At 54.1% G+C, this 23,544-nt stretch overlaps 1 protein-coding gene across 5 annotated transcripts in view; it reads right to left on the bottom strand.

The window, feature by feature from the left end:
- Positions 1-22,681, bottom strand: part of IGDCC3 (immunoglobulin superfamily DCC subclass member 3) — a 43,516-nt gene extending 20,835 nt beyond the window's left edge. For 3 of the 5 annotated variants that reach the window (XR_005986171.1, XR_005986172.1, XM_041744919.1), the window contains exons 1-2: positions 21,859-21,996; positions 19,316-19,621 (exon numbers count right to left, since the gene is read on the bottom strand). Coding sequence is in view for 3 of the 5 variants with exons in the window: in XM_041744919.1 (XP_041600853.1) it covers positions 19,316-19,621; positions 21,859-21,949 (397 nt within the window). In the remaining 2 variants the exon portion in view is untranslated. Of the gene's footprint in view, positions 1-19,315; positions 19,622-21,027; positions 21,640-21,858; positions 21,997-22,547 lie in introns of those variants that run through there. The other 2 variants (XM_041744921.1, XM_041744920.1) reach the window with 2 other exon arrangements.
- Between the last annotated feature and the right edge of the window lie 863 nt (positions 22,682-23,544).

Genomic DNA, 23,544 nt, shown 5'->3' with positions numbered 1-23,544 from the left:
TTAGTTCTTCACATTTATAAAATGGGAGTGGGGCAGGATAGACAAAATAATCCCTAAGGCCCTTATCAACATTAAGATTCTAGGATAACTGGGTAAAGTGGTCTCCTCTGCATCCATGAAAGGACCCTCTCCTATTCTCAAACCTTGATCTGCTTTTTTTTTTTTTTTAGGTTTCATGGCTCTACAGAATCTCTGATGGCTCAACACCAAACCACAACAGATTAAGGCCTGTAGACCCCCCACCCCAACAATATTCCTGAAGAAGCCTTAACTGTCTGGGAAGAGGGTGGAGTATATTCCATAGGAGGATCACAGAGTTTCTTGGTTGGTATGGGGCCAATTCTTGGAAGTATACTTCTTTGTGGAACCCCACTACTGCCCTCTAGTTGTCAGAGGTCTCCCAAAGCCCTAGGAATCATCTTCCTTAGGGGTTTGAAAAGCTGCCCAAGCTATAAACAAACCAAGGGCTCACTGCCCTATCCTTCTCCCTATCTCCCACAACTAACTGGTCACTAAATCCTGGTGTATTGTCTCTTTTGCATTCCACCGCCTTTGCTTAGGCTCTTAGCACTTTCAGCTGTTCCTGTAAGAGCCTCCCCTCTCCAGCCTTTGCACCTGCAGTCCTCCCTCCCTTTTCTTCCCCCATCCCAGAGCCATAATTATCTTCCCAACCACCCAAGATGATCATTAAACACCTTTGGTGGTTCTCCATTGCCTTGAATCAAGGCACAAATGCCCTGGGATGCCATCTGAGGTCTTCGTTATCAAATCCTGTTCTATCTTTCTAGCCTCAAAACCCAGCTAATTCTGCTTTCATGTGGTTTGCACTCTGACCATATGAGACAAGTTTGCCTTTCCTGGAACATTCTGCTCCTTTCTCTAGTTGCACATCCGTCCTTCGGGTCTCCCAAAGGAGGCAGGATGAATTGCGCCTCTCTCCTTGTCCTTATCTGTATTACAGTCTATTGTTCACAGGTCAATCTACCTACTAGCCTAGGAGTCCCTTACTGGCAGAGAACAGCCTACTGTGCCTTTCTACCTGGAGCACCTGGAACAAATACTAGGTAAATAATAATTCCTCAGGCACTGTTGCCTGAATGCTGACTTTAAGGATCAAATGGGTTGGGGTGGGGGGAAATCCTCGCCCTTCATCCATTCTTCCATCTTCCACGCAAGCCCCTACCCCACCGTAATTCAGTGTCTGTTCTTGGGCAAGTTACTCTTCTACCTAACTTCTGCGATGAAAATGAAGCAGTTAGACTGGGCCACCGTTCTCACACTTGGCTGCGGAGCAGAATAATTTAGGATGCTGGGCAACAACGCAGATCTCTGGACTCCCCTGGCAGAGATTCACAGCCTTCGGTCCCGGCGGCGTGCTCAGGAATCTGGGTCTCCATTAGAGCTCAGCAGGGCGTCTCAAATGCACAGCCAGGATCGGGAACCAGGTCTGGCAGGTTCTTGAGAGTGTGATCCGCGTAAGGCTGCGGCGTCCCACCGGGGCAGAGTCTCAGCCCAGCCCGCACCCCGCCCCCCCGCCCCGCCGGTCCAGGCGGTGGGACCGCGCAGCCTCGAGGCTCGGTCCTGGGGGCGGGGGCCGGGGCCGGGGCCGGGGCCGGGGCCGGGGTCAGCGCCGCGAGCCTGGGGCCCCGAGCGGCGCTCTCGCGGCGGCGGGGTAAGTGGGACCATCTGCTCCCTCCGCGGAGGTCAGCGCTTTGTGTCAAGCTCCCATCCCCCTCGCTCCTCCCCGCCCCCCCCACCCCACCGTGCCCTCTGACTCCCGGGACTAGAAAGAAAGAAGCCCTCGAGGTCGTGATGAAAGTGGCGGCGTGATGGGGAGCGACGGCGGCCGCGGGGCGCGGGGCGCGCGGGGTCCGGGGTCCGTCGTCCGGGGTCCGGGGTCCGGGGCGCGGGGCCCGGGCCGGGCGGCTCCCGAGGGAGGCCGCGCCGGTTCCCACCGCCGGCCGGGCGGCCGGGCCCCTTTGAAGTGGCCGCAGCTGCACACCCCGGGCCGCCGCTAATCCCCGCGGGGCGGGCGCCCCGGCCCCCCCGCATAGCGCCAGTGTCCGCGCTGAATGGCGCGGGCTAATTACCTCGCTCGCACCGCCGCGGGTGAATGAGAGAATCCGGCATTGTGCGCGGCGAATGGAGAAAATAAGACAGCCATTGTCCTCACACGCCAAACGAGGGTTTGATGTCGCTGGGGCGAGCGAGGCACCATTTCCCGCCGCTCCCCGCCCCCACCCCCACCCCCACCCCGCGGGGCCCGGCCGCCGCGGCCCGGGGAAACTGAGGAAGCCGCGCGCGCCCCCTCCCCGCGCCCCTCCCCGCGCCCCTCCCCGCCTGCCCTCTCCCCCCGCGGGGCCTTCGGGGCGCGCACGGGGCTCCCCCCCGTTAGACGCCGACAGGGACACGTGAGACCCCTGGCGGGGAGCCGCAGCTTGGGCCCCGGGCGCCCAGCCGCGTGCCAGCACCCCCGGGCCCGGGGAAGCTGGGGGGCCGCGGGGACGGCAGGCCCGAGGCAGGACTCCGGGAAGAAGGGGAAGGCGGGCGAGCTGTGCGGCTCCTCCCCGGGGACGCGGAGGGAAATGGGGGGCAGGGGCGCGGCGGCTGTCAGAGCGGGCGCCCAAGCAGCCAGGCCACCGTTCCCATCCGAGGAGAGGAGAGCGCTGGGCCGGGCGCGGAACCTGCAGCTCCAACCACAGGCCTGGGGAACCTGCTCGCAGCAGAAATCCTTCCTGCCCCAGGCGGTCTCCCCCCACCTTTTACGCAGAAGGATGCAGGAGCGCTCAGCTAGGGAAGCAGAACTAAAGGAAATCACTGTGCAGATGGACAGGCTGATGAGCACACTATTTATGCATTCAACAGTCTGTGGGCTCTATCAGGCTGCCTGCTCTTTGCTATCACCACCAAATAAGGTGGGGTGTTTTTGTTGTTTTGTTGGGGTTTTTGGTTTGTTTGCTTTTTAGAGGGGAGGGAGCAGGAGATTACATCCTTCAATATCAGGAAGCGTGTCTTACCTTTCTATCCCTGACCCTTTAGCTCAGAGGCAGGTAGGTACAGGACAGATGCTCTTTGAGATTTGTTGATTTGAGAATTGAGCTGCTTTAATATCCCTCCATCCTACATATCCTTTCCCTGGAAGTACACACTTCCTAATCCCTTCCGATTGACCCTTTCTGCCTAAAGGAAGAATGTTATACATATGTTCCAATGCTCTATCAGGCTTATCAAATGATAAAAGGGTCTGGTCTGTTGCTCTGATCAACAGTAGGCTGTTGGGCTGAATCAGTACCCCTTACTTAGCATCACTGATTGCCTATTGTAGAGCTCTTTCTGAGGCTTCCTTCCTTCCTTCCTTCCTTCCTCCCTCCCTCCCTGGGAGAGAGAGCATGTGTGCACAAACAGGGGGAGCATCAGGCAGAGGGAGAGGACCCAGGACCCAGCGTCCTAGGATCAAGACCTGAGCCCAAAGCAGATGCTTAACCAACTGAGCCATCCCAGTGCCCCAAGGCTACAGTCTTCTAATGTCTGAGTGACCACAACTAGATTATAAACCCATTATAGGCAGCCCATAGCCAGACTCTTAAATAGGACCAGCCATCTACCTACCCATTCATCCACTTATTTGAGAATAAAATTAAAAAATGGAAAACACTTGTTGAGCCACAATTGTGCCTTGTCTGACCAACCAACCATATTTAATGGTAACCAGCAGTAGCTATTAACAGTGATACAGAAAAAGCATGCTTTTTCTGAGAGGAAATTCTAGGTATAACTCATTGTTTTTCTGACTCAATCCTGAAACAAGCTTTAATCTAAACCCTGGTCTTACCTTCAGATGTGGTCATAATGTTTTTCTTTATAATTCTCCTAAATCTTTATCTTAGGGTTATACACACACACCCCAAGGCTCTAGAACCTCAAGCTTGCTAGGCGCATCACAGCACCTGCTGCTGTTGAACTACTCCCTGCTTAGGCCAATCTGCCTAGTTAATTGGTTTAGAGAACAACAAAACACAAAAATAAAGCAGAGCTGCTGTGGATGGGGTAAATGTGGGAGACCTGAAGCCCCACAAATTTGGCTTCCCTCTTTCCCCATCTCCAGCCCCTGTGCCCCCTCCACTCGAAAGGGACTCTAAGGACCCAGGGACTCTCAAGAATGATGCTTAAGGGGATCCCTGGGTGGCTCACCGGTTTAGCACCTGCCTTCAGCCTAGGGCGTGGCGTGATCCTGGAGTCCCAGGATCAAGTCCCACATCAAGTCCCACATCAAGCTCCCTGCGTGGAGCCTGCCCCCCGCTCATGAATAAATAACTAAAATCTTAAAAAAAAAAAAAAAGTGATGCTTAAAGTCCCCTGATCTAGAGAAAAAAAGGATTTATCCAAGGAACAAAAGATAGTAGCAGTTAATTAAGTGGAATTAAAAACTTGAAAGAAAGGAAAAAAGGTAGGTAGCACATCAAAGATCATTCTAATGCTATGTAGGCCACTAGCTTCATTTTAAAAGACTAAAATGACCAAACTACAAATATAATTATTACTATATGTGTGCCTTTATCGTTTGCCCGGATTTCAGTCCGAGTACCTGAATGTCTAATCCCCAGATAAATTATACTTTGGAAAATGATCCACCACTATTCAAAAACCAAGAGGATCCTCCAGGCCCAAACTAGAGACTTCATACTTTTAACTGAAAAAGTGCTTTTATTTTTTTTTAAAATTTATTATTTATGATAGTCACAGAGAGAGAGAGAGAGAGAGGAAGAGACACAGGCAGAGGGAGAAGCAGGCTCCATGCACCGGGAGCCCGATGTGGGATTCAATCCTGGGTCTCCAGGATCACGCCCTGGGCCAAAGGCAGGCACTAAACCACTGCGCCACCCAGGGATCCCTGAAAAAGTGCTTTTAAAAGAAGCCTATTTCTCTTAATCTCTCTCCTTTCCCCAAACAACATAAGCAAATTTAAAAAGTGTTCCATGGGTGAGAATTCTGATAGAAAGATAAGGAGTATAATAATGATAGTGTGCTTTTTCCTCCTTATCCATTCCCACAGCAACATGTGAATATTCACGGGAGGCTTTGTTATCATGGTTATGATTTTCTAGATAACAGGAACGTTGGCATGTACGTGCAGGGAATGTTCTTCCAAAGGGGATCACAGGAACCTGGAGGGCAGAGGGATGCATGGAAACTGGCCTAGCCTGTTAGCTCTTTTGGAGGTAAGGCCACTGGTGTGGCATTCTGGGACTTTCTCCAGCTTGCCTGGGAGGGTGTCCCACCCTGCAATGATAGTACTGGTAGCCACCTCTCCTGTGATGGCAAGACCAGGGTCTGAATTTGCCAGGCCAAGCCCCTCCCAATACTAAGGAGTATCACTGGTGGCTCAGCCAAATCCCTCCCTTCCCTGAGGTGGCTAGTGGTGGGACCTTGGAAGCAGGATCTTTCAAGGAAAGGAACACAATAGGGAGAGAGGGGTGCTTTTTAAGACCAGAAGAGGCTGGTATGGGAGACACGGGATACAGTTAGATGCAGAAATGCCCACTGTCCGCTCCTGACAGTAGGAACTTGGAAGCTATCTGAGGATAGCATAGATAAAACCACACCTGTAGGCCCTTGAGGATGAATCTCCGACATAAACATATCTGCCTTTCTCCAATCCAGGCTGTTGAGCCTCAGAGGGAAAGTGACCCCAGCAGGCAGGAGCGGCTCCCCATTCTTTCATCCTCATCGGGCACCAAGTCCAGGCCAAGCACTGTGCCCAGCACTGATGATGTACAGAGGAGCTGGTCCCTCCCCTCAAAGAGTTTGCAGACCAGTGGGAGGGACAAGCTATATACTCATTGTCCCAGAAAGGGGCTTGCCTCTGAATTCACCCCCAAAACAAAGCTGGGCATACAGCCCCATGAATGCTTCTTTAATTGATGTAATAAAAACTACATCGTTTCATTTCAGGAAAGCCTTGATCCCATCAACGTTACACTTACCAGCTTGCCTGCAATGATCTTGATTTTTGTCACAGTTTGATGGGAAAATGACTGATTTGAGAAGCAAAACCAGAAACACAAGAGAGCAGGAATACCAAATAGGCTGAATCGTGAGGCTCATTCTCTGTGATATTACTGGTGATCTGACATAATGGAATCAAGAATATTCTAATCCAATCTGCCAGGGAGACTAAATTAGGGCTTCTCTAAGGTGCTTGAGGTTTGAAATACCATTTTAAGAGACCTCAAAAATTAGGCTTAAAGGAATTATTGCAGAAAGAGGGGGACGTTCCAGATAAGCCAGGATGTGAGGGGCAAAACAATAACCAAAAGGGCGGTGAGGAAACAACATACCAGATGTGAAGATGGCAGAAAAAGGTCCAAGAATTGTTTGTCACCAGCCAAAAACTGGATTTCAATTCCCTAAGATCCTGGCTGAGTTAGAGCCCAAATCCCATTTTGCCAATCAGCATGTTGGAAAGAACATCAGACCCCTTCTGTCCCAGCTCTGGACACCCAGGACTGGGTGGCGGGGTGGGGGGGTGGCAGGCAAGGCCCTCTCTTCTGGGGCTGTTTCAGCATCAGTGATATGAGAAACATGGGTAGGAAGCTGAGGAGCAGGGAAAAGTGGGGTCAGGGTGAATGAGCAACACCTGGACCGCTCCCCCACTCTCCATTCCTGTATGCCCTGGGGTGAGAACACCCCCAACACAGGGTGCCAAGCACTCATCCCGGTGGTGTTCAAGTCTGCCCTCCCCTTAAGGCACCCTCTCTGGGACCCTCTCTGCTTCCTTTCCTCCTAGAGCTAGCCTGTTTAAAGATTTGCCCACAAACTATGGCCTAGCTCTAAGCCCTGCATCAGAAATCCCTGGCCTGCACCCCAAACTAATGCGGAGGACGAGGAGAGGGGACCTCCAGCCCTCCGCTCTCCTGCTCCATCTTAGTTCCCCAGAGCAGCTTCAGGCTCCGGGTTGGTGGGGTTGAGTTCCCAAGTTAACCCGGTAAAATGTCCCTTCTCACCCTGGCCAGCACAGCCCGGGGCGGGTAGTGCCGCCGAGGCTCGGAGTCCGACTACGTACACTCACACACTTGCACACGGGTCCTCGCTCAGTCCCACAGGCACCAAGCATCCAGCACCGGCCTTGCCAGCCAGCGACTGCGGGGTGCGGGGTTAATTGAATGCACGTTGATTCTGCAGCCGGCCACGCTTGGGGCCTGGGGGGGGGGGCGGGGGCTCGTCCCTCCTGACACCACTGGGAGCCGGGTTTCTGGGGGGCTGGTGGCGGGGGTTCTCGGGAATGCCGCGGGAACCCCCCCCCACACACAGGCCCGGACTTGGGGCACCTGCAGGGCCGGGGGGCGGGGGGGCGCAAAAAAAACGGTGAGGATGACCACGACCAGGGAGCTTTTCTAGCCAAACTTTGATCCTGACATTTAAAAAAAAGGAGGAGGCCGAGCCCAGCGTGCCAGGAGAGCCAGAGAGAGAAAGAGAGAAGAGAAAAGAGAGATGCTGGAGAGCTGGAGCGGGCCTGGAGAGAGGCTCCGAGGGGAAGGGTTGGGAGGAGGGACGCTGTGCAAGACAAAATCCAGTCAATGTCTTGAACCTTAGAAGTGACAAGGACTTGAGGAATTTTTAAATCTGGTGCTTTTCGTTGCCCGGGAAGTGGGTGGGGGGGCTCAGGTTGTGATCCCGGGGTCCTGGGATCAAGCTCCCTGTTGAGCTCCCCACAGGGAGCCTGCTTCTCCCTCTTCCTGTGTCTCTGCCTCTCTGTGTGTGTCTCTCATGAATAAACAAAATCTTTGTTAAAAATCTGGTGCTTTTCACACTACCTTCCACCTATGAGGAAACTGAGGCCAAGGCGAACTGCTGAATCCAAAGTCACACAAGGGTGAGCTGAACTTTTACATTGTAAAAGCTAGAGGTGGGATCCGGGGAAGGCACAGAAGTAAGCATGATGGCATCTGCGTCAATCCACGCACCTTCCATGGCCCTCATCTAGTAGTGGTGGGGCCGCAGGTGTCTACTCCAAGGCAGTCCAAACCAGGCACCTCGTGTGGGGCCCTGTCTTCAGGTCTCTCCCTCCCTCCAGCTTCCTGCCCTGCTGACACTAAAGCCCCAGTAAAGGGGGCCTCCTTTGGTGGCTAGGGGTTGGGGGGCAGCTAGGACCCTAAACCCTACAAATGTCTGGGTCCTACTCATTCTCTCTCCTCCAAAGGCCAGCCAGGGCAGTCAGTGCTCCCTCACATTTCCCACAAAGACAAACTGAGGCCCAGCAGCTTTAAGGGAGAAAGAAAGCTTGAACCCAGAGCCAATCCTCAGTGTAAGTCTACCTTCATTGCTCACTGGCTCTTGCTCCTTGAGGGTGTCTGTAGTCCCACCACCACCCCATGGCAAGAGCAAGTAGAGGGGGGATAAATTCCAGCTTGTCCTTGATTTCTGCCCACAAAATTGTGCAGAGGCTCTGCAGACACAATCCCAGGTGAGAAGGGGCTGGGTTGGGAGGGGGGACATGGAAACATGGCCATGGCAGGCAGGTGAGGATGACCAGGGCCAGAGCACATGCCCCAGGAGTTATGAGCTTCCTTAAACCAAGAGCCTTCAGGCTGGGCATGGGGGCAGGAGCATGACTTTCAGCAGAAGTCAGGTTCCTGGGGACTGACTAATAGGAAGCACTGAGCACCCAGGGCTGCTGCTGGATCCCAAGAGGATCTGTTCTGTGCTTCCCAGAAATATTAGTCCCTGTTTCTGGCTGTCACCCCAGACCCAATGCCCGCCCTGATCCAAGGCACTGGATCCACTCCCCTTGCCAGTAAGCCCCCCTGCACCCTTCTAGCACACACAGCATGCCCCTCCCTGCTGTGCTGCTCCGGTTACCAAGAAGCCTGCCTCATGAAGCCTGCCATCCAACTCATTGTTCAGTGGGGCCAGGAGGGCAGAGGCCCAAACGTAGACCCCTCCTCCAGGTTGGGGTGGGAGCAGATTCTTCTAGCCACCACAGCAGGCAGGGACTGCAGCCTTCGGTTGCACGGGGAGAGGCACGCAACCCCATGAGGCCTTAGGCCACCTTGCCCAGGCAAGGGGACAGCACAAGGACAATCAGCAGCCTGGCTCCTGTAGGCTGATTATGCCTCTTCTCTTCTCCTCCTCCTCTTCCCCCCACCCACAGGACCCCTGGGGAGAAGGATCCTTCTCTAGCCACACCAGTTCCTCTCCTGTGATTTGTTCTGAATTTTCAAACAAAGAGTAATTATGACAGATGTGGAGCAATCAGCGTCATTATGCGGAAACAAGAAAGGGAAAGGGAGCGGAGGGGGCCCCATCGGGGAGGGGAACTTGTCTTTCCTCCTCAGGAAGAAACAACTCCCACCTACCTCTACCAGCAGCAACAGCAGCCGCAGCTGCTGACCCATCCAACTTCCTTTCCTGCCAGGAACCTGTACCCTGCACTCAGGGTAGGACAAATCTCTCTGCAGAACCTCCCAGCCTAAATGGCCCTCCACATCGTGGGCCTCCAGCAGCAGCTGGGGGCCGAGGGCCGGGGGCATGGAGCCCAACCTGGCCCAGCTGGAAGTGGCTCCCACTTTGGCCAGGGTTCAAGGCTCTGCTCCAGACACTCCTCATCTCCACCCTGTATGTGCTCAGGTACCCAGCTCTATTTCTGAGGCATTAATTCTGGTTATGTTCCCAAGGGACTCTAACCCCTTCTAAGGATCCTCAGGCCATTGAACTATGGGTCAGGAAGACGTGGGTATAAACCCACCTTCTCTACTTACACTGTGTGCCCTTGGGCAAGTTAATTAACCATTCTGGACTTCTGTTTACTCATCTGTAAAATAGAACTAGTGATACTTATTAATGGAAATGTTGTGGGAGGGCAGCCCCGGTGGCGCAGCGGTTTGGCGCCGCCTGCAGCCCAGGGCGTGATCCTGGAGACCCTGGATCGAGTCCCATGTCGGGCTCTCTGCGCAGAGTCTGCTTCTCCCTCTGCCTGTATCTCTGCCTCTGTGTGTGTGTGTGTGTGTGTGTGTGTGTGTGTGTCTATGAATAAATAAATAAAATCTTTAAAAAAAAAAAAAGGAAATGTTGTGGGAATTAAGTAAATTGACACATAAAGGGCTTAGGACAGTGCAGCCCCATATTACTAGGAAGACTTCGACTAGTTAGTTCACTTCAAGTGCCAGCACGTAGGTGGCCCTCAAATCATCAGGCTCAGCATCCAATGAGCTTTGGAAACTCCTTGGATGTCAGGAGCCCACACTCAAGGCATGCTGGCTAACACTCACATCCACAACTACAACCACAGAGAAAGCCTGGGGCAGCTAAGAGAAGCAGAAATTTATGTCCATGTGTACCAGCTTCCCCTTGGTGTGGGGAACATAAAAAGATCCTTCCCTTCCCCAACCAGAGAGGCACCAGGGCAGGTGAGAGGTGTGACACACCCAAGAGGCTCTCTTACCTGCCAAGGCTGAAGAACTAGCCATGTCCTTGGGCAGGTTACCTACTCAGGGACTCAGTTTTCAAGTCTGCAAAATGAGAAGCTTGGACCAGATGAGAAGCTCCAAAGATTGTCCCACTGCTTTGGTTGCCTGTGGTCCTGCTGGAGGCTGGGAAGCCCTCCAAGGTCTTAGCCAGGCTGGGATATGAGGGTCTTTTGCTTTTCACTCAGTGAAAAGGCTAGGATTTGGTTCTCTCTCACGGTGGTCTGCCCCTCCTCTCCATTTAGGTGGTCTGGTCTCCGTCCGCCCACCCTAAGGCCTTGGAGCCTCTTGCTGGTCCCCCCTCACATTCCAATGGCCTTGGGGCAGCAGCCAGACCAGAAAGTCCAGTTCCTGCCCATTATCACTGCTCGCATCTGTACTGCAACCCAACACCAGCATTCCAGAGAGCGGCCTGGGGCTGCCCCCACCACCCACCATGGTCAGTGTCCGGGCTCAGAGACAGGCCCCAAGCAGGGGCCAGTGTTCTCAGATTCCTCCCATGAAAGGTCTCCCCCCAGGGGGCTCCAGGCTGCTGGGGAGGCCATGGACCACTCCCCTGGGGAGGTCATCTTTCTCCCAGTCTCTCCTCTCTTCATCTCTTTGCTCTGTGCCCATGCCTGAGCTCACCTACTTTTGCTCCTCAAACAGAGGGATCTCTCTTCCAGCACAGCAGAGGATGGTGGACATAGGAGTTGCCACAATTGGAGAAACAGTTAGGAGGAAGGACAGAACAACAGAGAGAGGAGCTGGAGAAAGGCCTGGGCAGGGCAGGAGAAACAAGGGCTGAGGGCCATAAAGACAAAGACCCTAAAGTGTGGCCTCACAAGAAGGCAGAGGTGGAGGCCAGTTTGTTGGACAGTGTCAAAGGAACCAAGATCCAGAGATGAGGTAGAGAAAAGTGGATGGGAGAAGCTGGGATGTGAGCCCTGTGCATCATGGTTTCCTGCCTGTGCCTGAATCGAGTGGCTGGCTGGTAGCAAGCCCATACTCCCCCTCCCTCCATCTCCCCAGGGTCTGGGGTCTGACCAGGAGGTCCTCCTGCTTGCCTCTCTTCGGGCATTTGCTCAACTCCTGCCTTTCCACTTTTACTGGTCCCAAGAGCACATGTCCAGGCACCCCTCCTTGGGAAGCCTTTGGGACCACTCCAGTCTGTCGTCTCTTCTTCCCTTATACTTGAGGGCAGTCACAAATAGTTAGCATTTCTTGGAGCACGGTGAACAAGTTTGGGTGAAGTGAGAGCAAACTCAGAAATCAGAGTGGTCCTTTGTGGGGGTATGGAGCGGCACGGGCCAGCGGGCTCGGATTGCAGTCAGATTGCTGACCACCACTTAATAAATAAATAAATAAATAAGAACATGGTATAGACTCCTGAGGTGCCAAGGCCATGACCACATGCCCAGGAGGTAAGCCCCCCCCCCCCCCCAACCAATGACCTAGGGCTTGGCTCCCTCTTCTCTCATTTCAGCTGGCTGGGCAAGTATTAAGTATCAGTCCTTGCAGGACCTAAAAATCATCCACCACTGCCTCTTGCCCTGCACCCGTTCTGTCCACTCCAGCCTTCCAGTCTGGCCACAGTGCCCAAGGGAAGCCCTTGGAGAAGAGATAGAGCCCCATCCTGGGCCCCATGCACATCCTTCAGGCACACACCTGTATGCTAGCCACACAGGTCTACGGGGCAACACTCATACACTACCGGCCTCTACATTCCTTGTTGCAATAAGGCTATGGCCACAGGTGCCATAGGTTATTTGTACAAGACAGACATTTTTGGAATCACTTGGTCCAGTTTAAACAAAGACAGCAGTGAGCTGTTTGGTTTTCCATCCTGGGTGCCCTTCTGTTCCATTCTACTTTTTTGAAGGCTGTGTAGAACAGCCTTCGAGCTGCTGTGAAAAGTCTCTCTCTCTCTCTTACACACACTCTCTCTCTCTCTCTCTCTCTCTCTCTCCAGCAGGGACTCTGGAGAGGAGAGGGAAAGGCAATACAAGAAAGCCAGGAGTGAAAAAGTCCTTTCTCCCTGGGGGTGGGGAGGGGACAGGGGGTTAAGGGGGGCTGGGGGCCTGTTTCATTTGCAGGCTGCAAATGCCTCTCCTATTCACGGGCCCACATTCCCAGCCAAGGCGCCCGGCCACGGACAATGCCGGGAACAGGAACAGAGGAGATTTGCACATTGTGTTCAAGGGGCCAGCTGGCTGCCTGCGACAGCGGAGCCAAGGTGTGGGAACCAGAAGCATTCGACTTCCACATTCAAGTCCTGCGGGTGGGAGTTGAGTGGGGCCCTCCCCCCTCGGCTGGGGCCAGTGCGGCTAGGGTCGGGGCCTCAGCCAGCCAGGGAATAAAGTCCGAGGCAGGAGACCCAGAGACCCCGAGACCCCAGCATGAAGGGTACCAAGCAGTTTGGTCTCTGCTTCACACCCCATCTGGTGAGGAAGAGTCTTAGTTCTCTGGAGATAAACACGCAGCAGCCGCCACCCCATGATCGTGCCCTGAGTGTGTTATATTCCCCTGCCAATCCGCCCTGCTCCCAAGCTTCTGTTCCTTTGAGCTATGCTATCAATTACAAAGCCAGGAGAAACACACACACACACACACACACACACACACACACACACGCACATACACACAGAGCAGAGAAGCGCAGCAAGAGAAACAAGAGAGACCCAGCTCTGCACCCGGAGGGCCACATGTTCATTTAGTTTTTACCAAGCTCCACAGGCAAAGGATGTGAGAAATACAAAAGAGAAGCCCTTTAGGAGCTTAAAATCTAGTTGAGGAGACAGATGGAATAGCCAGCCACAAAACAGTTACTTAACAATGTAAGCAGCCGTCGCTGAGACGAGGCTGATCCTGAATGCCGCAGACCGCAAACACTCCCCGCCTTAGGAAGGGGCAGGAGAAATTACTGTCCCTTAAGTGGTCTTCGGGGAGGGACCGGCTAAGGGACAAACAGGGGCGACGAGAGACTGGGGAAAGGCCCAGCAAAGGCAAGCACGTCCCGAGGACCAGCTGGATGGCAAGCAGGCCTTCACACCTGAGAGCAGAGAAGAACCGGAGTCCAAGCACCCAGTTTTACAATGAGAAAAGCAAACCCTAGAGAGGGCAAGTGACTTGCCCAGAGCCACATGGGACCCCTGGTGTCCGGGCAAGGGCCCTTCCATCACACCTCACAGCTGCTCAGGAGTGTCAGTGTGGGGTATGGCCTGACCCTCACCCACCTGCACCTGACTCTGGCATACGTACGGGTGAGCTGCCTGGCAGGGGAGCAGGCCTCGGCAGTGCCAGCCACTCATCACACCAACGATATTTCCACTGCAACACCTGCCTCCTGCTCCACTGGGTAGATAGGTGTATGTGTGAGACAGTGGGGAGACTTCCTCAGGGCTAGCTCAGCTGAGCTGCCTTTCAAAAAGAGAAAAGCTTGGGCTCCATGTACTAGGCCTCAGTGTGCAACCTGCAGGTGACATAGGCCTCTGGGGTTACCAGCCACTGCACCAGGAACCACTTCCCTCCACAGCCCACTGCCCTACCCCAAAACACTCTGGGGTCCCGTAAATACACTGAGCCACCCCCCCCACCACAAACTGTACCCCAGCCCATGGTTCTCCTGCCAATCCCCTTCAACCCCCCTCCAACCCGGTTCCACAGATCTATGCCCAGACCTTGATCCCAGATTCACACAACCATGGATCTTGCTATTGAAAGTGGGTTCCAGAGTAACTGATTAAATTACTTTCCCTCAGACGGGTTAAGAATGAATTGGACTTTAGAAGTGAGTACCTGAGGGCCTAAGAAATAGGTGACTCATTGAGGTGGAGGCAGCAGACTAGACTTGAACTTTCTCCCTCTTGCCATACCCCACAGCCTCTTTCTGGGAGTCTGGGCTCACCAGGGGCCTTTCTGGAATCACCATAACTAGATGAGCTTAGAACTGCACATTTCTCAGAATAATAATGTTACTATTTAAGGAACACGTTTTAGGTGCCCTGCACTGGGCTAAGTTCTTTACCCAGACCATCACAGGTAATCCTTATAGCATTGTTTGTTGGTAAGAAGTAGTTTTCCCATTTTAAAGACTCTGAGAGGTTAAAGGGGCACCTGGCTGGCTCAGCCAGTTGGAGCATGCAACTCTTGATCTCAAGGTCATGAGCTCGAGCCCCACACTGGATACAGGGATTACTAGAAGATAAATAAGTAAACTTAAAAAAAATGTATAAATGACTTGCATTGGAATTTAAAAAGATAAGGAATATATATTATATATATTTATAAAATAAAGACTCAAGAGGTTAAGTGACTTGCCCAAGTCCATCCAGTGGGGGTATATTTGCTTCTGCAGTCCACCCTCACAACCAAGCCCTGTGCCAGGTGTTTCATATCAATCACCTCATTTAATCCTACAGCAGTCCTGATAGGCTGATGAAATTATGATCATTTGTTTCAGATGAGGGCATAAAGACTCAAGAGGATTATTAACTCAGAATGCCTGGGTGGCTCAGTCCGTTAAGTGTCTGCCTTCAGCTCAGGTCCTGGGATCAAGCCCCACATTGGGCTCCCCACTCAGCAAGTAGCCTGCTTCTCTCTCTCCCACTGCTCCTCCCCATTGCTCATTCTTTCTCTCTATAATAAATAAAATCTTTTTAAAAAATATTTTACTTATTTATTCATGAGAGACAGAGAGAGAGAAGCAGGCTCCTCACAGGGAACCCGACACAGGACTTGATCCTAGAACTCCAGGATCACAACCTGAGCCAAAGACAGATGCTCAACCACTTAGTCACTTGGGCTCTTGTTAGACATGCAGAACCCCAGGCCTTAGCCTAGATCTATTGAATCACCATATGAATTTTATCAGTTTCCCCAGGTATTTCATGGGCACAGCAGAATTTGAGAAGTCCTGCTCAAAGATCCCATAGATCTTTGCTCCAATTCTCCAAGGGGCCTGAGACCAGGAAGTGAAGCACAGGGACTAAGGGCATCTGTCTGAGGGGACCTAGGGGTGGGTCTCCCAATCACCTCCCCTCCTTGTATCTAGCCCATCTTTTTTTTAAGATTTTCTTTTTGGGGTACCTGTGTGGCTTAGTTGGTTAAATGTCCCACTCTTGATTTCAGCTCAGGTCATGATCTCAGGGTCATGAGACCCAGCCCAGGGTGGAGCCTGCTTAAGATTTTCTCTCTCCCTTTGCCCCTCCTCCATCCCTCCCTCTCTCTTAAAAAAAAAAAAAAAAGATTTTATTTTGAGTAATCTCTATACCCAACATGTGGCTTGAACTTACAACCCCGAGATCAAGAGTCGCATACCCCACCTACTGAGCCAGCCAGATGCCCTATAGCCTAGCCTTCCTTAGGGTCATCCAGGGGCACAGACCTTAAGAGGTGAGTCAATGCACATGTTCCCACTGGGTCACGAAATGCATATACCCTCTCCCCCATGCCCTCCCCCAACCCGGAGCCCTCCAGGGGGATGGCAGAGGGTCTCACAGGCCAACCCAGCTTCAGCCCCTACTCCGCAGCTTATGAGAATCCCCAGGCCTTCCGAGGAAGGAGTTAAAACAAACCACGTTGCACTCTGGCTCCAATAATTCCACTCCCTGGTAGATTTCCCTGGAGTGCTTCCTAACTGAATCCCAGTGAGGGAGAAAGCTGGGGTGAGGGAGAAAGCTGGGGGCTGGGAATAGAGTCAGGCAGTTTGTTCTTGCTGGCAACGGCAGTAAAATCACCTTTAAATGAAGAATAAAGTATTGGCTCCCATGTGCCTCCTATGAAGCAGGCAGCTCATGGGGTGTGTGAGTTCTTACATCCATCCCACGACCGCAGGAGTATATGCACATTTCACAGGTGAGAAAACTGCGCCACAGAGAGGTTAACTTGTCCAGGGTCCGTCTCATTATTTTTTTTTAATTTTTATTTATTTATGATAGTCACACACACACACAGAGAGGGGGGGGGGCAGAGGGAGAAGCAGGCTCCATGCACCGGGAGCCCGATGTGGGATTCGATCCCGGGTCTCCAGAATCGCGCCCTGGGCCAAAGGCAGGCGCGAAACCGCTGCGTCACCCAGGGATCCCTCCGTCTCATTATTAACGAGTGTCTCAATTTGCAGCTTCCAAACTACAAGCGCATGGAACTGCAAGGCAGAGAAAGCAGACGTGCTAGAAGCATGAATATTCTTAGGATCCTGAGTCGCTCCATCCTAAAAAGGAGATATTTGGAACCGAAGCCTCCAAGGAATCTGCCTGCAGTACAGCCCAACCTGATCAGGCCATCTTTCAATGACAGCATCTGAGACCACTGGGAGGGAAGAGGGGGCATTCCTAGTTGTTGCCTCTGGCCCAGAGCTCACATGCCCCGCAGGGCTGCCCCCACAGACCTGGACCCCTGTCTGCCCCACTGGTAGATCCACCTGGACTCTATGTCTGTGAGCAGTGCTTAGCCTGCCCCTCCCCGTGAGCCCCTAGGGAGCAGGCAGGAGAAGCAGGGGGCTCCAGAGGGCTCCTCACACCTTTCAGCAAGGCACCCTCCCATGTCACACAACATCTGCAGTGCCTGCAGGCACATGGGCCAGGAGTTAATACCAAAGGAGAAAACTCAGGCAACTAATCAGCTTTGGAGGTTTCTAGGGACATCAGCTTGTGAAGTGAGAAAAGGAGATCTAGCCACCAGGTTGCTTGGTATCCAAGCATTCTCCCATGGGGTCACAAGTCTTGCAGTGAACAGAGAGGCCATATCAGACTGCCAGTGCTTAGAGGCAACCCTCGAGCTGTCCCCAGGACCCCACAGGATTAACCAGGCTGACCTCACCCACTGGCCCTTCCCCCAGCCACAGCCCACAGCTCAGTTTCTTACACCATAAGAGTTTAAGGAAACCAAACATCTTGAAGGTATTACCATTTATAGAAAAGTACATTTACAATTAGCTATATATAAACACCTGGGATTTATCTCCCAGAATTCTAGGTTGGCAACGCAGGGGTCAGTACTGGTGTAAGGTGGGGAGAGAGTGGGGGTCCCCTCCCCTAGAAATCTCATTTCTCTCATCGGCAAATCTTCCTGGGGGCCCCACCCTGTGTCCACGGCCACGGTCCTCTACTTCACACCCGGCCATCTGCTCAGAGGCTGCCCCAGCCTTCCCCACACCGCCGAGGCTGGGGTTGAGGGGTCGCTGAGCCAGAAGTGATTCGGTCTCAAGGTCCAGGGCTGCCTCCCAGAGAGCTCCATATGGGGGCCTGAGTCAGCCTTCTTTAGAACAAAGGGGGATCTTAAACTCAGTGAGAGGGCTCCTGCCTCAGAGCGATTCATCACTCACCAGCCATTCCGAGCAACTGTGCAAATGCCCTCAGAGCCAGGAAGAAAACTGTCCCCCATCAGTGGGGGAAGCAGGAGAATGCCGTAGGAGTTAAGCAGGAGGGGTAGGGTTCAGGCTGCCTAGAATGCAGTTCTAGGTCTTAGTTTTCTCATCTGGCAAAGGGGGGCAAAGACTGCCTATCTGCTTGGGTCATTGTGATGACTGAACAAGATGACTCATGTAAAACACTTAGGCAGGGGACCCAGCACACAGCAAGTGCTTGGTAAGTGTTCGCTAGAATTATCACCAATACCTTTAAGGTGTGGTCTCTTGGGGCACCTGGGTGGCTCAGTCGGCTGAGTGTCTGTCTGCCTTGGGCTCAGGTCATGATCCCAGAGTCCTGGGATCGAGGCCTGAGCCCCGCATTGGGCTCCCTACTCAGTGGAGAGCCTGCTTTTCCTTCTCCCTCTGCTGCTCCCCCTGCCTGTGGTCTTTCTCTCTCTGTCAAATAAATATCATCTTTAAAAAAAAAAAAAAAAAACAGGTGCAGCTTCTTTAAGGAATACCCCCTCCAGAAGAAGTAGGAAGCTGTGAGGTAGAGAACACTTTAGCACTTGCTAAAACTTTTACCCTCTCTCAAGAGCAGCAGTTCTTAACCATGACACATACCCCACACCGCACCCCTACCCCCTACCCCCACCCCCGGCCTGCCACCTTCAAGATCCATAGATAATTCTGGTTTACACACCCACAAACATGCACAAATTAAAGAACAACAGAATTTTTGCAGGACAGGGCTGTAGAACATAATCATCATTTCATCATAACTGGTGGTCCATCAGTGTAAGCAAAGCACAATTCGAGAACTGACACACCTCACCTGGCCCTTTCTCTCCCGTGCAAGACACATCAGATATCAAGTCACCACAATGTACACTTTAAATATCTTACAATTTTATTGTCAATTACACCTCAATAAAGGCGAAAAAAAATTTTTAAAAAGGCACATTAGCATGAAGGTGGGTGGGAGTAATGTCATTATTGTGATAACCTTGAAGTTAACCTACCACATTTTTTGTAAAACAAATTGTTGGCAAGCTTCAGAATATCATTATCCTACCCAAAAGATTTGAAAGTCAGCCCATAATTTAAAACTGCATATAGCCTAATTAGCCTTCAAAATTCTCTTAAATCACCCATAAAGTATGACAGTTTTTTCTTGAGACACAAGAATCCTACTCAATGGACTGGGATGCATACAGTATACAGGCATATGGAAACTCAGACACAAGGACCTAAGAGTTAGATAAAGTTCATCCTCTCCCTCTCCCCCCAACAGTGTTTGGCTATATTCTTGTTGAATGACATTCCAATCAATTAAATGAGTATATGATACATTTCCACCACCACAAATGACTACTATGTACCTCTCAACTGACCCAGGCTGAGAAATTAGTCCTCCAGAAGGCTGCAGCTACAGAAGATGGAACTGCTTTCCCTGCCCCCAACCTCTGGGCTGACCCTGGACCCCCGGTCTGGGGGGAAAAAAAGGTAAGGTGTGTCCACTTACTTGCAGCCTGGATGCGAGCCTTCCGGCTGACCACCAGTCCAAAGCGGTTCTGAGCCACACACTCATAGTCACCCTCATCTGAGGGGCTGCCTCCCCGATCCAGCTGGAAGTGATGGATCATCAGGGACCCATTGGCCAGCAAGGTGGAGTGGGTACTCTCCAGCAGCTCCATCCCATTTTTCCTCCAGGTGATTCTCACGGGAGGGGTCCCCTCCACCCTGCAGCCCAGCATTATAGGCTGCCCAGGGACTGCAACATCATCACTTGGCTCCATAGCAAATGCCAGTTCAGCAGAGTGGCCAAGACCTGTATTGAGAAGGGGAGATGAGAGGAAAAGGAGAGGTTAGTGTGGAATGAACAGGCAGCAAGAACTCCGTGTACAGGTGTCTCAAATCCCCTGGATCTGTGCACCCACCCCATCTTTCTATACTGTTAATAGGAATCTCTATTATATATAGAATTCAATGTATTATAGAACTCAGTGCTGTCCTATGCAGTATTTTTCTCAATCAGCAGACCATCTCAGAAGGAGATATTATTTGTACCATTTCCTTTTTCTTTTTTTTTACAGATAAGGGAAAGGGAGCCCAGAAATATTAAGCAAGTTGTCCAGGGTGTCACAATTAATAGTTACAAATCTGAGATCCAGGGGCAGCCCTGGTGGCTCAGCAGTTAAGCGCCGCCTTCAGCCCAGGGCATGATCCTGGAGACCACGGATCGATTCCCATGTCGGGCTCCCTGCATGGAGCCTGCTTCTCCCTCTGCCTGTGTCTCTGCCTCTTTCTCTGTGTGTGTCTCTCATGAATAAATAAATAAAATCTTAAAAAAAAAAATCTGAGATCCAAAAAAGTAAGATTGGGGACACCTGGGTAGCTCAGTGGTTGAGCATCTCCCTGTGGGACCATGATCCCAGGGTCCTGGATCAACTCCCACATTGCATCCAACTCCCCTCGGGGAGCCTGCTTCTCCCTCTGCTTGTGTCTCTGCCTCTCTCTGTGTGTCTCTCATGAATCAATAAAATCTTAAAAAAAAAAAAAAAGAAGTAAAACTGATCCCAACATGGCTGTTGCCACCTCTGTGACCACTCTGGCTAAATGCTGAAGCCTTCGCAGACTTTCAGGGACATGACCTTAAGTAAAGTGTGCAGCCTGTCTTAGCTTCCCATCCACATCTGTTTAAGTCAGAAACATAATGTGGCTTATGCGGTAGAGTTGTTGAACAAGATGAACAGACTCGAAGTCACTATAAAAAGGTAGAAGTTCTAAACAAAGATAAAGTGAAAAAGTAATAAACCACTGCTTCTTTATGCTGGCAGAGCCAGCTGAGGCCTGGTCTGAAGCCTGGCAGGGAGCGGGACGGGTGGGCCCAGTAGCAGGTAGGGGTTAGGCTACGGCCCAGCCCCACTGCCTGCCCGCTAAGAGGCTCTGGATTTTGGTTTGTTCTGGTTGTTTTTGCCTTTGTCATAAGGAGAACTGAGGGGTACCAATCGTCAACTCAGATTTCCCCAAATTCAGGAAGGGGCAGGTTTCTAGAATCTTTGCTTCCCAGCGACCCCACCGCTCCCTAGAAGAAAACTGAGCCGCAAGAACAGCAGGGGAGCGAAGAGAAAGGGAAGAGGGTGATCCCGGAACCGGCGGAAGCCCGGCCGAAAGGACGCGCGCTCCGACGCCAGGCGTGGTGCCAAGGCCCAGCCTCTGCCACGAGCAACTCACCAGACCAGTTACAACCTCACTCCGGGCGGCATGAGCCCACCTGGTCTGGAAGGGCAGCCACAGACCCCTCGTCCCTCGGCAGGGCACTAGCGGTCCCGGAGCCGGCCCCGCCCCAGCAGGCCGGCGCCCTCCCTGGTTGGGGGAGACGGAAAGTGGGTGGGGAGGAGGGGGGCGGGGGCGGGGCGGGGGCCGGGCGAGTGCGCCGGTCCCAGGGAGAGGTAGTGTTTTAGGACGTTCGAGGGTCACAACCTTGGGCCCCTCCCGCCCGCCCCCTGCGTCTCGGCAGCCTCGGCCCCCAGCCCCCGCCCCGCAGCGCCGTCGGGGATAAAGTTTCTCCCGGATGCGGGCGCGAGGTGCTGCCGCCCCGGAGCCGAGCGGAGCGCCGAGCGCGGAGCGCGCAGACGGACGCGGGGCCGCCGAGCCTCTGGGGCGGGAGGGGACGCTCCGGCCTGCGCCCCTCCGCGAGGCGGGTCCCGCGCAGGGCGGGTGCCGCGGCGCCGGGCAGCGCCCTCCCCGCCGCTGCCCCCGCGCCCCCGCGCCCCGGGTCGCGCGGTCCCTCGGGGTCCGCCGCGCACTCCGGGGGCGGGTCCGGCTCGCGCTCCGCGGCTGCCCCGCGCCCCCTCCGCGCCCCCCGCGCCCCCCGCCGCCCCCGCCGCCCCCGCCGCCCCCGCCGCCCCCGGCCCGGCTCGCGTCCTGCGCTCCTCGCCGCCGCGCCCTCCGCCCGCCCCCGCGGCCCCGCCCCGCCCCGCCCCGCCCGCTCCGCCCGCGGGACCCGGTCCCTCCTCGCCCTCGCCCTCGCCCGGCCCGGCCCGGCCCGGGGCGCCCGCTCACCGTCGCTCGGCGCGGGCAGCAGCGGCGGCAGCAGCAGCAGCAGCGGCAGCAGGAGCCGGGGCCGGCGCGGCGCGGCGCGCGGAGCGGCCATGGGGCTCTCGGTCCGCTCGGCGGGGCTCGGCGAGCGCGGCTCCGGGGCCTCGGGGGCTCACAGCGTCCCGCGGGGGCGGCGGCGGGGCCGGGGCCGGGGCTCCGGCCGGGGCCGGGCCCGGGCGGCGGCGGGCTGGGGCCACATGCCGGCCTAGGAGCGCCGGGGGCGCGGGGGGAGCGCCGCTCGCGCCATCTTGCACCCTCGCGGGCGATCTGTCAGCCTCGCCGGGGAGCGCGCTCCGCACTCGCACTCGCACCGCCGCGCCGCCCCGCCCCGCCCTCCGCCCGCGCCCGCCGCCCCCTCCCCGCCCCTCCCGGTCCCCTCCCCCAGCCCCTCTCCCCGGAGGCCCGGTCTGGGGAACAAAAGAGCCGGCGAGCGCTTTAAGCGGCCGGACATTCCCGGCTGCGCGGCGGACGCGCCCCCTGCGCTTTGAACTGCGGCTGGAGCGGCCGGCGCCGTCCCGGGCTGCTGCCCCGCACCCCCGCACCCCCGCACCCCCGCACCCCCGCACCCCCGCCCGCGGCCGGCCTGGGACGCGGGGGGCTGCGGCAGGGCAGACCCCGCGCACTGCAGGGAGACTCGCAGCCCTGGCACTTGCCCCGACCGCCTCGCCTCGCTCCGCTGCACCCTCCTCCACCGCCGCCAAGTGTGCATCTTCGAGATCATTCCCTAAAAGCTTCACAAACTTGTCAAAGGTTCGGGTTCCCTGGTTTCTGATCCTGCGACCCAAAGGCTAGGACGTTTAGCTGCAAGGCTGGCCTCTCTAGACTGCAGAGTTCTGGCGCCGGGATGGACCGGAGGTCGAAGGGCAGCTTCCCCCCACCGCCCCGCCCCGCCCCGCCCCGCCCCGGGTTCGGGGGGCCTTGAGCTAGCAAACCCCGCGGGACCATGAGAACGCTAAAGGAATCTGGGTTCCCACCCCAGGCCTGCCCAGCTAACCCAGGCAGCCACTCCGAGCTCATCCGAAAGATCAACATAATCCTGTCTCTCCCGCTCACCGCTAGGGATACTTAAAAGGACACGGGTCCTAACAAACGACCTGGTATCTGGGAAAGCAAACTGAAAGTCAAAATTCTCGGTGACATTTCTGTCACAAAGGAGGCTGTCAACGTTCCATGTCAGAGGACACACGAGGCAAGGCGAACATGAATTTTAGGGAAGATAGGCATGTATTACTTCTTAGGGGATCCGTACCCAGGCTAGCTCTCAGAGATCTTGAGCCTTGGCCACCCGTTATTAAATGATCTTCCGTTGAGTCCAGCATGGTGAGCTAGTCCATCTGCCAAGTTCTAGGAGCAGGACATTTAAAGACATTAAAGACATCTAGTCTTTTCCTCATTCAGCTATTTTCTTCCTCTGGCATTGGACTGGGATGACAGAGGAATAACTACATCCCTCTTATGATACCAACTATAGAATATTGGAATCAGGGGTGTTAACCATACATAAACCTAATTTTGGTGCAGATGAGTAAAAAAGTGCAGGTCTCCAGATCAGAGAAGTTTACTATTGATGGGGTTTGCATAGCCCAGGGACTCCTTACTCTACAGTAGCAACTAGAAGATGAGTCTGAGAGGCAAGATTTGAGGCATATG

The sequence above is a fragment of the Vulpes lagopus genome, chromosome 2 (assembly GCF_018345385.1).
Source record: "Vulpes lagopus strain Blue_001 chromosome 2, ASM1834538v1, whole genome shotgun sequence".
In the NCBI taxonomy this organism is placed as follows: Eukaryota; Metazoa; Chordata; class Mammalia; order Carnivora; family Canidae; genus Vulpes; species Vulpes lagopus.
This window is presented reverse-complemented; position numbering and strand designations above follow the sequence as displayed.